Here is a 12,696-nt window from a genome sequence, read left to right as displayed (position 1 = left end):
TCAATCACACAGTGATTATAAATAACATTCTAAAGGACTCCTCCTCTTCCTCATCCTTATCGTCCTCTTCTCTTTACGTATCTCACTATTATTCTTCGTCCACTGTTTTCAACGTAGTAGCATCATCTTTAGAAAGTAGTTTTAACGAGGAGTTTAAAAGATTAGTTTCAAGTAGCGTATAAATTCCAATTTTCTCTTTTTTAAACTCTTTTTTGGGTAGGCGAGGTGTGTTTAACGGATTTATATCAACACGAACAGAAGTAAAAGTAAAAGGGAGATTAAAAAGATTCAGCACGTTCTGTTAACTGATCCCCAACGCTCGACACTACCCGAATTTGATCTTAAAATAACAAATCGTAAAGATGCGCGAGAGGATTTTAATCGCTTCGATCACCCCCTCCGAGGAGGAGGCTAGTCGAGCGAAAATTTTAAATAAATGGTGATTCAATCTAAAATGTTGCCAAAATAATAATCAAAGGTACCGCTCTGACTACCGAAAACAATTTTATTTTCGTCGCCGGAAGTGTTACTCATCAGAATTTCTTAACAAAAGTGGGTTAGAGGAAACGTCACACAACTCTTCGCAGATTGCAGTGTGTCCCCGTTGAACCCCCGTGGACACACCTGTTGATTTTCATTAACTTTTCTCTAACGTACAGGGCCGAAAACATAAAAAACACGCGCAAAAATTACGCAAGCAGACAACGTGGGTGTGCCGAAAAGTCGTCACAACAGATAAAAATTATATTTAAAAATAAAAAAATAAAATTGTAATATAAACAATTCGAGGAAAAAGTACTTTGTCCAATAGACTAGGGCCATATCTAGTCAAAGATCAAGAGAACTTTATCGTGGAGAAGGGGTTGATGTAATATTAAACGTGTGTGCAACCACCAATTTACTGATTAATCTCATGAATTCCGTCTTGTGTTTCCTTATGGCTTTCTTTATATATTTATTTTTTTATTATTTCGCTGGTCGGAGGCAAGTGCACGACAAAGAAAGTGATGTGGTATGTCGTCCCAATTGCATCTCTTTCTATGCCCGGATGTCATTATCCTATATCGACAAAATAAATAAAAAAATAGCCATAAAAAGTAATGTTTTATGGTTGTCGTAATTTTCTTTCGAGACACGTGCTGTTAAACGTTGCTGTTATGTGATAACGTTTGATTCTAAATCACAATTTATTCTGCCATCGAATAATGGCGAGATGAACGGAGGGTATTTTCTTTTTAAGCGGGTAAAATCCCTTTTTAAATCTTATATTCTACCCTCCTCCTTGGGGAGAATCCGATTCTGTAACATACACCCGACTTTCTCTGTATGTAAATACACTGGTAAAGGTCGTCAAACCGAAATTTTGCATACTCTCATCTGTCTTTTTTCCGCACGAAAGACACGTGTTAACATTTAACAGACGTTTTTATTAATTTATTACTAGGCCGAGCCGTCCCGTATACAGGATAAGGAGCATCTTAGGCCTGGTGGTAGGCTTTCTTACGTTACAGTTAAGCACCGCACGTAAGTAAACACTGCTTATTTTTATATTTTTATACTGTTTTATGTTATTTTAAGGCGTGCCTTTTTATACAAAACACTATTCTAGAAAAAATAATTTCAATTAAATACTAGAAAAATCTATTTTTCTATTTAATTAGCGTGAAGAGGGAGTAACGGTGGGAGATTTAATTGAAAAATTTAGAAGTATATAACCTACATTTCTTGTGTTATTTAATCGACTATTTTACAATAGAAATCTTCGACCTTCTCAATTACACAGTTGACATCTAATTTAAGTAACTCCTGCACGCACGTTGCCGGAATTCGTGTTTAAAGATGGAAGGGAATTTTTGTCGAGTGTCAACGTTTACTAAAAATCCTTATAACATGATATCTCATTGGTCGAAAAAAAGACGTGTTTCTTCTTCTTATTTTCATCATAAAGCTATTCTGGGAACGAATAAAGTTCGTAAGCTACGATCGATCCACTCCTTGGTATCTGTTTAAACCAACCTTGAACCTACACAACACCGCAATTTGTTCGTTGCTGACGTAAGAGAAGTTTGTCACAAGTCAGGAATTTAATATTAAATATCCCTTCTGCCAACTATACCTGAAATTAGGCTTTTTATCCTTGACTTTTTGATCCCTACAACGAATGGAAAATCTTGTAAAAAGATCTTTTTATTCTCCTATTAAAATAGGGTTGTTTAGGGAGATAACATGGTCGTTTTTTCCATTGTTTCCTCTTTTTTATATAGAGGAAACAATAGAAAATGGCAGGTAGGAACCGAGGCAAGAAGATGATGACCCAAATGTAAGAGGACATGGCACTTAATCGACTTTATAGAACCATTTCTTTGTTCTCAGAGACATCAGTCACAATATTTACATCTTCACTCGATAGATTCTTCCTCTTTGGAATGTCTCCTTTGTCTTTGTATCGCCGGCCTCCATTATTATTCATTTACTAAACTTATTGTGTGTTTTAGTAAGCTAAATGAATTGTTATTGATGTGCCATAGAACGTATTCTAGGAACGTTCGTGTCAATTGATGTCCCATTTTTAGAGGGAAAGCAATTTGCTGACGCAAAAATATAATAATAATACCCCTATAACCTACCAAATTTGGCGGGGAGACTACTAGCAAATATATAATTTAATATTAAAACCTGGTGCGTGTGGTTAGCGGTCATTCGGAAATTCACTTTAACGAGGAAAACGTCGCCGAAAATCTTCATTTAGAGCCTTTTTTGGCTTAATTTATGGATGTTTTTCCGAGATTTAATTTATGACGATATAAGATTTATATACTTTATTTTTTTAAACCGAAGCGGGGATCGAGTTGGCATGCAAAATCTTTTCGGAATGCTCGAGTCGATTCCAAGTTGCTTTTTTCCTACTGAAAAACCCATTCTACAACTAATCGGACTTGAACCTTTCGCCCGAGGTCAAACTTAAATTCCTTTTTTTCAAATTTGTAAAAATCCCTAAACAATTTGAAAAGAACTACGACGAAAAATTCGGTAGCCTTTACGACACTTGAGGGAATTTTGCGCCGATTAATGGCTGGTTTCGGGGGGTCCGAAATGGCGCGGTCGGGTGGCATGTGTCACCGAGTGCTGCCATCTGGAGTGGAGCGAATAACTTCCGGAGACGTAATAAACCTCAATGTAAACTCTGTTAAAGTAATCAATGTTATGCCCTTCGAATGACCAGTGAATAACGCTGTCGTTGTTCGAAACGTGACTTAAAGAATGACGTTTTGGCATTGGTAATAAAGATTGTGAATATTTGGAATTCCCGTTAACGCCCAAAACAAAGTGGTCAGATGTAAGAAATCCGAGAAGACCACTCACTTGTCGAAACTTTGACACGGTTTCTGATTTCGTTCCGACTGAATTATTTTATTAATGTTATTTGTCACAACGATATCTATAGTTATAAATATGTTATTTATTTCTTAAAATAGAATTTTAACCGGAAATTTAATAATTGATTCTACTTTTTAATGGTTATTTAGAGAATTTTAACGAAATAACTAGCGATATCTGTCCGGAACTCAAACCGGGACAGGATGATCTACCAGGTAATTTTTGCCATTTTTTCTGTTCACTTTCGCCTTTCATTTAAAAACGAATTTACAATTTACAGGTTTCGATTTTATTCGAACTTACGGGTTGGACGAGAAACGAAGAGAATTCGTCGGTGTTAAGAAAGTTAAGGGGTCTGATACTATGCAAACTGCCTACAGACTATCTAAAAAAGCCGATCTTACCTTACCCACCAGGTTAGTATCTATTAGAAACAGCGGTCGATGGACTATATTAAAAAGAACTGGCAACGTTGTTTCTAGACTTTCCCGGCATTCTTTATTTCTTTTCATCCCTAATAATTGCTCATGATTTTTTAAGTCTTCGGATTGGTCCAGGAGATATTAAGGGGGTGGGACTATATCTGGTCCGATTTTCATGAAAATTTCTAGAAACATTGCCTCCTAAAACTCAAATCTCTCTGCAAAATTTCAGAAGTTTTCGACCAAATGCGCAGGATTTATTAAGCTTGAAAGAGGACGAAAAACTCGACACTAAATCCATATATACAAGAAAAAATCCCAAATACTTTTTTGCATTTTCGAGTATTTGCGTGTAAAAACCTTGCCGTCCGCTGTTTCGACCGATCTCCATACCACCCCTCCGTTAAACTAGAACAGAGGGAAAGTAAAAAAAGCCATCTTACCTCACCTACCAGGTTAGCATCTATCGGAAACGACAACTGATTGGTAGAGAAGAGTATTTTTCCCTATTATCTAGTCGACAGATTTAATACTTAGCATTCTATCGAGTTAATTTTAGTTACTTAAATAAGCAAAAACAATCTTTTAAACACATCTGGTATTTTCTAATGGCGTGATTTAGTAGATTTTTGTCGACTGTCTGACTTCCAGACGGTTGATTAATACGGTCTATTTCTAATTCTAATTAGGGAAATTAATCTTTGTAACCTAGCTTGTTAAGTAAATATCCCTTTTCCTAGATCTATATTCCCTCTGGGACTACCGGAAGAGTTCTCTTTTCTTTCAACTTTTCGGAAAAGAAACGGCAGAAAGGAACCGTGGTCCCTGATACGCATCAATGATCTCCTAGGGAAGCAACAGTTCGAAATTTCTATAAATCCTAGAAAAGAACACATAGATTTGAGCATTCTAGACTTCGAAGGCAAGCTACAAACTACCCGATTTTCCGGAGTGTCGGTAAGTATTCATTTATTTATTTATTTTCTCCGCAGATAATTTAAAATGCGGTATCAGCTGAGCTCGGTTTATACGAAGCGAAGGTCATTTTACAAATGATATTTGTGAGAAAACAAAAGTAAAAGACAGCTGCTTCGACACCGGACGTGATAGAAGTTCTCGAGTTAATTGTTTCCACTATAACGTGATTGTAACCCTTTTCATTCAGTTATAAAATAATTGTAAGAAAGTGCAGGTGTTACCTGTTAAACCATTGTCCGGTTTTTCAGGTGCGTGCACTTTGGATAATTGTTTAAAGGATCACGGATCATTCTAGATTCGTAATTCTCTTATCAAATTACTCGTCTTCGTTTTCTTTCCTATTTATTGTAGTGGAGTCTCGATTATCCGGCCTATACCGGAGGGTGTGGGTCGAGAAATATCTGGATAAATCTACGGCTCGTGTTACACCCGAGTTATATTTGAAAATAGATCGCTAGATAGGCTCGACAATGAAATTAAATCTTGTAAAGCTTCCATTTATTTATTTGCAGCCGTGTATAGGGAAAGTGCGAGTGTGGAGAACGTAAGCGCATAGAAACGTGTCTCCGTGTAATTGTATGCGAACAAATACGGGTTACGCTGTTTAGAGAGGGTGAGCATTACTGTTAAACAGTCGATCGACAGCAGTTCATCAAAAAGGCAAAAAATGATAGTCGCGACCGGATAATCGAGACTTTACCGTATAAAGGAAACAGAAGATTTTCTAAGGCCGAATGTGTAAATGTTTAGCAATCATTTTTTTATAAAAAAGTGTAAATATGTCCGCTGTTTAGTCTGAGAAAAACACTTGATTTTTCTAGAGTATACTTTAAATACTATTAAGAACAGTAAACAATTAACTAGTTCTAGAATGACCTTGTTATATTAAGTGTAATTTATATGCATAATTTTATTCTTAAAATATTTTAATTTGAGTGTAAGTAGTTACATCCCACATAATGTTTATAGATTAAAGATAAAGGATGGCACAAATTAGATCTGAGCGTTTATCAGGATCGAGTGACTTTGTATATAGATTGTATACGTCAGTCGACTTTACCATTAGATCCACGAGGGCCCATTGATGTCAATGGTAACATCATGATTGCCAAATATATTCCAAGCGACGTTACCGTTGCTGTAAGTACGTTTAATAATTTCGTAAATTCCCCGCTTTCTTTCTTCCATAATGGCTAATAATAATAATAGAAGAATGCAATTTCCAATTTATTATATGGATAAATATAACTTATAATGTTGTCTATCAATCATTCACTTAGTTTTTTAGTTTTTACCGGGAAAGGGATTTTTAAAACACGAATTTCTCCCTAATCGCCGATTATTTTAATAAATTTACCACATAATTTCTTTATTTTATGGTTTACGAACTTAAAAATGCTTAATTTAGCATAATTAATGGCTCGAATTCTTCGTATTAGATCGATTTGCAATGGTTAGTGATGAACTGCGATCCAACGAGACCGGAAAGAGAGACTTGTAATGAATTGCAGGTATAACTATACATTTATAAATGTAAATTTAAGTATTTTAGGACCCTCGTCTACAAAAAAAAAAAAAAAAATAAATTAAACACATTTTTAGCCCCTCAAAGCTAGACCGGCTGAAGAACAGAAGTGTCAAATATGTCCCGCTGGAGCACCGGGATTCAATGGCACTCAAGTAAGAGTTTGGTTACAAAAATATATAAAAACACTTTTGAAGTGAAAAAATAAAAAAAATCTTAAACTCGAAACTGTAAAATAGGGTCCTGCCGGTCCTCCTGGTCCTCCAGGACCAGCAGGAGAAACAGGATTTCCGGGCTATCCAGGAACACAAGGACAGAAGGGTGAACCTGGAACACGTGGTGTGCCGGTAAGTAAATACGGAATATTAGGTTTATAACTCGTTTTCATTAATATTTATAAACATTTTGTGATAATATATTTGTTAAATTTAGGGTTTAGCAGGCCCGCCGGGACCAGAAGGACCTCCTGGAGCTCTTGGACTACCGGTACTTTTATTAATAAACTTACTCGTACATCAATTAAATCGCACCCTTTTTCTTCCTTCCCTTTTATTGAGTTAATATTATCATTATTCATATTATTAGATAATTAGAAGCTTTTAGAAGATTCTTTGATATTTATATTTGTTAATAGGGTCCTCCGGGTCAAAGAGGAGAGAACGGTTTACCTGGAACTCCTGGACCACCCGTAAGTAAAGACACACCTAAATCATTTTATTTACTTAAAGCTTGAACTCCTTCTGAAGATAATGACTTGATGGGTCCTCTCTTTAAGGGTTTTATTATAGTTATTATCTGCTTTAATGTTATTATATTTTATTAACAATGTTACGTTCATTATTCAAATAATATATTTTCAGAAATTTTAGATTTCTCCAACAGTGTGGACTGAATCTTTTTCCAACTACTTTTTGGCTGTTATGTATAACAGAAGGAAAGTGTGGCGATGGCTCAGAAAAGGACCCCCAAGGTTTTTCCATTTCTGAACTCGATAGATCTCGAAACGTCGAGAAATGCAAAACAAATTAGGGGACTTTTCTATATGTATGGATGTCAGTGTGTGTGGGGGGCACGATTTTCTTTGCCTAATTTGAAGTTTAATAACTCCTGTGCCTTTTGTCGAAAATTACTAAAATTTTGCAGGGAGGTTTGTGTATTAGGAGATAACGTTTCTGGAAATTTTCAGGAAAATCGGACCATCGATTCGGGAGTTATGGCTCCCAACCCCTCAATATCTCCCAAACCAATTCGAAGACTTAAAAGTAAAGGTAGCAATTATTAGGAATGAAAATAAATATAAAATGCCAGGAAAGTCTAGCAAAACCGTTGCCAGCTTTTTAAAAACGATTTTAAACCACTTAAATTGTCATTTATAACAAATTCGATATACACATTTTAAGAATAGTTTTTCGATGCTGTAATTATAGTCATTTTTAATATCGAAAACGAGAATAATATTCAATTTTCTTTGAATTATTACATTCGAGGAGTACAATTTGTTTCGCCCAATAATCAGCGAGTAGTGGAAATTGTACAACGAATTAAATGGCTGCAGGGTAGTTGCACACCTCATAACACTTCTAACCATAACTGGGAATTAGAGGGCAGATTAAGGAACGGGTCACGAGGACGTCAAATTTGTTTCGCATCAGATAATTTAACGATGGATCCGAGAAAACAGCACGCGTACAATATTTTATTCTGTTTTAATTTTTAAAATATATATATATTTAAAGAAGAATCCGATAAAAAAAAAGGGATTTTTCTATTTGTATAGAGATTTTAAAAATGTTTTTAAGTTTAAAAAAAGTTTAATTTTATACGTAAAATCATTAATTGTGGTTTAAAAAGTTGGCAACGTTGTTGCTGGAACTTTCTCTCGTTCTTTATTTGTTTTCTTCCCTAATAATTGGGATGAAAATAAAATTACCATTACCTTATGTATTCGGATTGGTTCGGGCGATATTAAGGGGCTGGGAGCCATAACTCCCGAACTGATGGTCCGATTTTTCTGAAAATTTCTAAAAACATTATTCCATAACACACAAACCTCCGTGCAAAACTTCAGAAATTTTCGACAAAAAGCACAGGAATTATTAAGTTTCAAATTGGCTGAACAAAATCGTGCCCCTCATACACAGAAAATACATGCAGATAAAACCATATATACAGGAGGGGAAACAAATTTGTTTGCATTTCCCGACGTTTCAAGGTCCCCTGTGTCCAAAAATGTAAAAATCTGCGGCTCATTTGTTAACCTCTTGCCATACTTATATTGTTATATAACAGCCGGGAAAGTAAACTTGAGTTTACAACAATAAAAAATTGTATTTTTTATCATTGAATTAAATAAATTTTCCTTGTACAAATGTAACACATTAAATTTTATTCATTTTGTTTGATTTAAAAAAAATATATATATAGATTTTTTTTCGCTTGTAACTCGGGCTCTTGTGTCAATAAACTGTCACTGGTTTGTCATCACCATAAAACGATTACCATTCTTGACAGTGATACATAAAATTTTCCTCCTTTAATAAGTATATGCCACTATATTTTTGAATTTATAACTAGAATGCCCTTAGATACTCGTAATTCTAGCTCAATAATTATAATCTTCCCTTAAGGTAGTTTACTAAATATAGCCATAAGTTAAATGGAAGATTTTTATCATTCTTTATGCAAATAATTATCCTAAATGTAGGGAATAAAAGGTGAGAAAGGTGATATTGGCCCAATAGGTACACCAGGATCGCAGGTAATTCATATTTTAAGTTAAAATGTATTTATATTTGTGTAGAAGGATGTAAGCAAATATTATTTTTTATTAAGGGTCCTCCGGGATTAATAGGGCCACCGGGACCTCCAGGCTCTTCAAATGGGATTGATGTAAGCTAAAATTTTCGACATTAACCCTTGACTTCGCTCTAAAGTCTAATTTTAATCCGATTTCTTTTAGGGAAGCGGTCCACCAGGACCACCTGGAAGAGATGGTTTACCTGGAATTCCAGTAAGCAATTTTAATTAAACAAAATTGGAAGAAGAGTTTTTTCAATTTTTACTTTAAAAAATTCGACTTGTTTTAGGGACCACCCGGGCCTCAAGGACCTCCTGGACAAGAAGGAAATCCCGGGAAAAAGGTAAATATTATCGAGGTAACTCGATTCCTCTTGCCTAAAATTCGGTGACTGAATCATTGACTCGTTCTCGAAAGGGTGATACAGGTGAAAGAGGCCCACCTGGTATACTAGGTAAACGAGGACCGCAGGTAAGCTTTTTATTAATGAATGTTTTTTATTTTAACAACGAATTCTCATTCTTAACACCTTACAGGGCGAAAGAGGATTTCCTGGTGCAACAGGTAGGCCAGGTCCGCCTGGCCCACCGGTATGTATTATTAATTTTTAATTTAGCCTTAATTATTCTACTGCTTTTAAATCAGTTAATTTCTTTTTTTTAAAATAGGGCCCTCCCGGACGAGACGGTGTTTCAAATAGGGTCGACACCATCCCATCTTATCAGGTATAAAAAATATATAGTAATTTTTAAATACCGAGATATTATTTTAATTATAATTATTATATTTAGGGTCCTGCGGGTCCTCCCGGTCCAATAGGAGCACCAGGAGCTAGGGTATAAAGTTTAATTATAATTTTATATCCTCTCTTAAGCAGGATACTAACCATATTTTGTAATTAAAAGACTAATAAACTCACGAGAATTTAACAACCTCTTTAATTCGTACAAACTTTCTTTTTTTATTGTTGCTTTTTATCGTTGACCTTTGACCCGACAATTGTATATTTTAAATTGTACATTTGTAGGGTGAGAAAGGTTCTAAAGGTCAACAGGGAGCGAGAGGCCTCAAAGTAAGTTGCTACTGGGAAGGTTGTCAAAATTTATTAAATTTTTACATACGATTTTCTTAAAGGGAGAAGCGGGAGAAGTAGGAGATAAAGGAGAAACCGGAGAACCAGGAAGGGATGGGCAGAAGGTGATCGGTTTAACATATTCACACTTTAAGTTTTTATTGGCATGCGAATTATAAATCTGATATGAATTTTTTTAACTTTAAGGGGGCTCGAGGTATACCAGGAAAAAGAGGAGAGCCCGGAGCTAAAGGAGAACAGGTGAGTGGACAAAGAGAATTAGCCTACGTGATAGTTTTATGTACAAGTCGTAATCTCTTCCGTATTCGTTTAAATTCTTACAAGTCTTTAACTTTATGTATTTAGGGATTCGTAGGAGCTCCCGGTTTAAGGGGAGAACCTGGGATTATAGGATTGCCAGTGAGTTATTCGTCATACTATAGAAAATTATGTACAACTTATACCTATTTAGGTTTAAATATTACAGGGCCCGACAGGTTTGACGGGAAAACCCGGTATTCCTGGATTTAAAGGAGACAAAGCGAGTATAATTTTATAATTTTTAACTTATTTTATTAATAAGTTAATTAAATATTTAACATTTTATTGTAAAAAAATGCTTTTAGGGAGATGCCGGAGAACCAGGTAAACCAGGAAACGTGGCAAGAGCGGGAGATCCAGTAAGTAACCTAAATGGTGTTTCAAAACACAAAATTATTATTATTATTTTTTCGATTCACGATAATTATATCCGTAAATAATTGTAATTAAGTAATAAATGCTCACTTATGCGGTGCTAACATCGCAAAATGAGAATGGTTTTACCGGTCACGTAATTATTTCAGCTTCTTTTGTTGCTGATTTCGTCCACAGGGCCCTCCAGGCCCTCCAGGCCCGCCGGGCGATTCCGGAAGGGATGGTTTTAAGGTGAATAAATTTCAAATATTTTACAGAATTATCGCTTATCTAAATATCTTAATCCTTGATTTATGTTGCGGAAAGGGCGAAGCTGGATCACCTGGACCTCCCGGCCCACCAGGACCACCTGGACTTCCCGTAAGTACATAAAATATAATTAAAAAGAATAATTACGGAAAGAAATCTTTAACAAGGAAAAGGAAAAATTATAAAATTGATTTAATGTTGCAGGGACTGTCAGGATCTGCTGGTCCTCAAGGAGACGAAGGTGCAATGGTACGTCAGGCAGACTTTGCAAGGAAGAATTAACATAAAAAGTTGTTTGGGAAAAATAAAATATCGCTGTAATATAAAATATTACTTGGCGTAAAATGAAACGAGTAATTTTTTAACCATAGAAAAAAACGTCATTTCGTTTTTAGGGACCCAAAGGTGAAAAAGGAGATGTCGGACCAAGAGGCCCCGAAGGACAAATTGTAATTATTAGTAATAAATATTAATCATAACAATAAAAATATATATTTTTTAAAGGATTTTAAAGTGGCGGCAGATTGAAAATAAAATAAAATTGCTTTATAAGTTTATCACACCGTCAATTGATTCCGTAGTTTTTACTACCAATTCATTCGTATTTTAATTAACATATAACCAAAACAAAGACGTTATTCAAGCCTTAATGACGCGAAAACAACTTAAATGACCTTCATCTTAGATGAAGACGATTAACAGGCAGAAATTTGCCACTAATTATTCTTCTTATCAAGTGGACTTTTCATTAACAGACCGCGCTTTCTTGCATAAAAGTCTAAATTTTCATTAATCATGTGCGCCTTTAGTGATTTCGCTCCATCAAAAAATACTTCTTTTTTCCCTTCCTTTCGCGGCTATTTTTTAATTCTGTGTGTAAAAAGTCTGGAAGAAATTTGCCCATTTCCTGTTTTTGTTTAGGGTTCAATCGGACAAATAGGGCCCATGGGACCTCCTGGACCACCAGGAGCAAAAGTAAGGATTCAATTTTAAATACGGTTTCAATTATTATTATTATTTTTAAATATAAAAATAAAATCTTGTAAAATAATTTTTAAGGTAATTTTAATGCGGTAAATCCTTTAAAATTCAGGAAAATTATTTTAAAATTGCGCGTAAATTTAAATATTCTTTTAAAGTATAAAATACGCCAAAAAACCCCAAAAGAAAAACGAATATTCACTTTTTCGAACTTAAAATTCATCCTGGAAATATTCGGATTATTTTAGGGTGATCAAGGTGATCGAGGACCAAGGGGTCCGGATGGACTTAGAGGCATCGTAGGGCCTATGGTACTGTAAATTTTATTCCTATTAATCGTATATATATATTTATATATACGATTAATATTAATTTTAAATAAAAATTTTAAGGGGCCTCAAGGACCTATAGGCCCACCAGGACCTCCTGGACTTCCAGGATTATTAGGACCCGCAGGACCTCCAGTAAGTTTATTGATTGTTATATTTATAAATATTCTATTAAATTATTTTGATGCTAAACGTTAGCATATATAATTATTTATTAGGGGCCTCCAGGGGAACCAGGACCTCCAGGACCTAAGGTAAAAATTATGCTA

The 12,696-nt window shown here is 35.0% G+C and overlaps 1 protein-coding gene across 2 annotated transcripts in view; it reads left to right on the top strand.

The window, feature by feature from the left end:
• The window catches only part of LOC136970638 (collagen alpha-1(IX) chain-like), a 41,578-nt gene that overhangs the window by 25,137 nt on the left and 3,745 nt on the right, over positions 1-12,696 (top strand). Inside the window, exons 3-34 of one of the 2 annotated variants that reach the window (XM_067265088.1) lie at positions 1,445-1,524; positions 3,528-3,593; positions 3,659-3,794; positions 4,541-4,757; positions 5,748-5,918; positions 6,218-6,289; positions 6,381-6,458; positions 6,543-6,650; positions 6,736-6,789; positions 6,938-6,991; positions 9,008-9,061; positions 9,136-9,192; positions 9,263-9,313; positions 9,390-9,443; positions 9,518-9,571; positions 9,637-9,690; positions 9,769-9,825; positions 9,892-9,936; positions 10,128-10,172; positions 10,235-10,297; positions 10,380-10,433; positions 10,539-10,592; positions 10,660-10,713; positions 10,799-10,852; positions 11,046-11,099; positions 11,175-11,228; positions 11,322-11,366; positions 11,513-11,566; positions 12,039-12,092; positions 12,347-12,409; positions 12,491-12,562; positions 12,646-12,681. In XM_067265088.1, the coding sequence (XP_067121189.1) occupies positions 1,445-1,524; positions 3,528-3,593; positions 3,659-3,794; positions 4,541-4,757; positions 5,748-5,918; positions 6,218-6,289; positions 6,381-6,458; positions 6,543-6,650; positions 6,736-6,789; positions 6,938-6,991; positions 9,008-9,061; positions 9,136-9,192; positions 9,263-9,313; positions 9,390-9,443; positions 9,518-9,571; positions 9,637-9,690; positions 9,769-9,825; positions 9,892-9,936; positions 10,128-10,172; positions 10,235-10,297; positions 10,380-10,433; positions 10,539-10,592; positions 10,660-10,713; positions 10,799-10,852; positions 11,046-11,099; positions 11,175-11,228; positions 11,322-11,366; positions 11,513-11,566; positions 12,039-12,092; positions 12,347-12,409; positions 12,491-12,562; positions 12,646-12,681 (2,218 nt within the window). Of the gene's footprint in view, positions 1-1,444; positions 1,525-3,527; positions 3,594-3,658; positions 3,795-4,540; positions 4,758-5,747; positions 5,919-6,217; positions 6,290-6,380; positions 6,459-6,542; positions 6,651-6,735; positions 6,790-6,937; positions 6,992-9,007; positions 9,062-9,135; positions 9,193-9,262; positions 9,314-9,389; positions 9,444-9,517; positions 9,572-9,636; positions 9,691-9,768; positions 9,826-9,891; positions 9,937-10,127; positions 10,173-10,234; positions 10,298-10,379; positions 10,434-10,538; positions 10,593-10,659; positions 10,718-10,798; positions 10,853-11,045; positions 11,100-11,174; positions 11,229-11,321; positions 11,367-11,512; positions 11,567-12,038; positions 12,093-12,346; positions 12,410-12,490; positions 12,563-12,645; positions 12,682-12,696 lie in introns of both variants that reach the window. The other variant, XM_067265087.1, reaches the window with a different exon arrangement.

Source organism: Centruroides vittatus, unplaced genomic scaffold (genome assembly GCF_030686945.1).
Source record: "Centruroides vittatus isolate TY-2023 unplaced genomic scaffold, ASM3068694v2 contig_2073, whole genome shotgun sequence".
NCBI classification, from domain to species: Eukaryota; Metazoa; Arthropoda; class Arachnida; order Scorpiones; family Buthidae; genus Centruroides; species Centruroides vittatus.
This window is presented reverse-complemented; position numbering and strand designations above follow the sequence as displayed.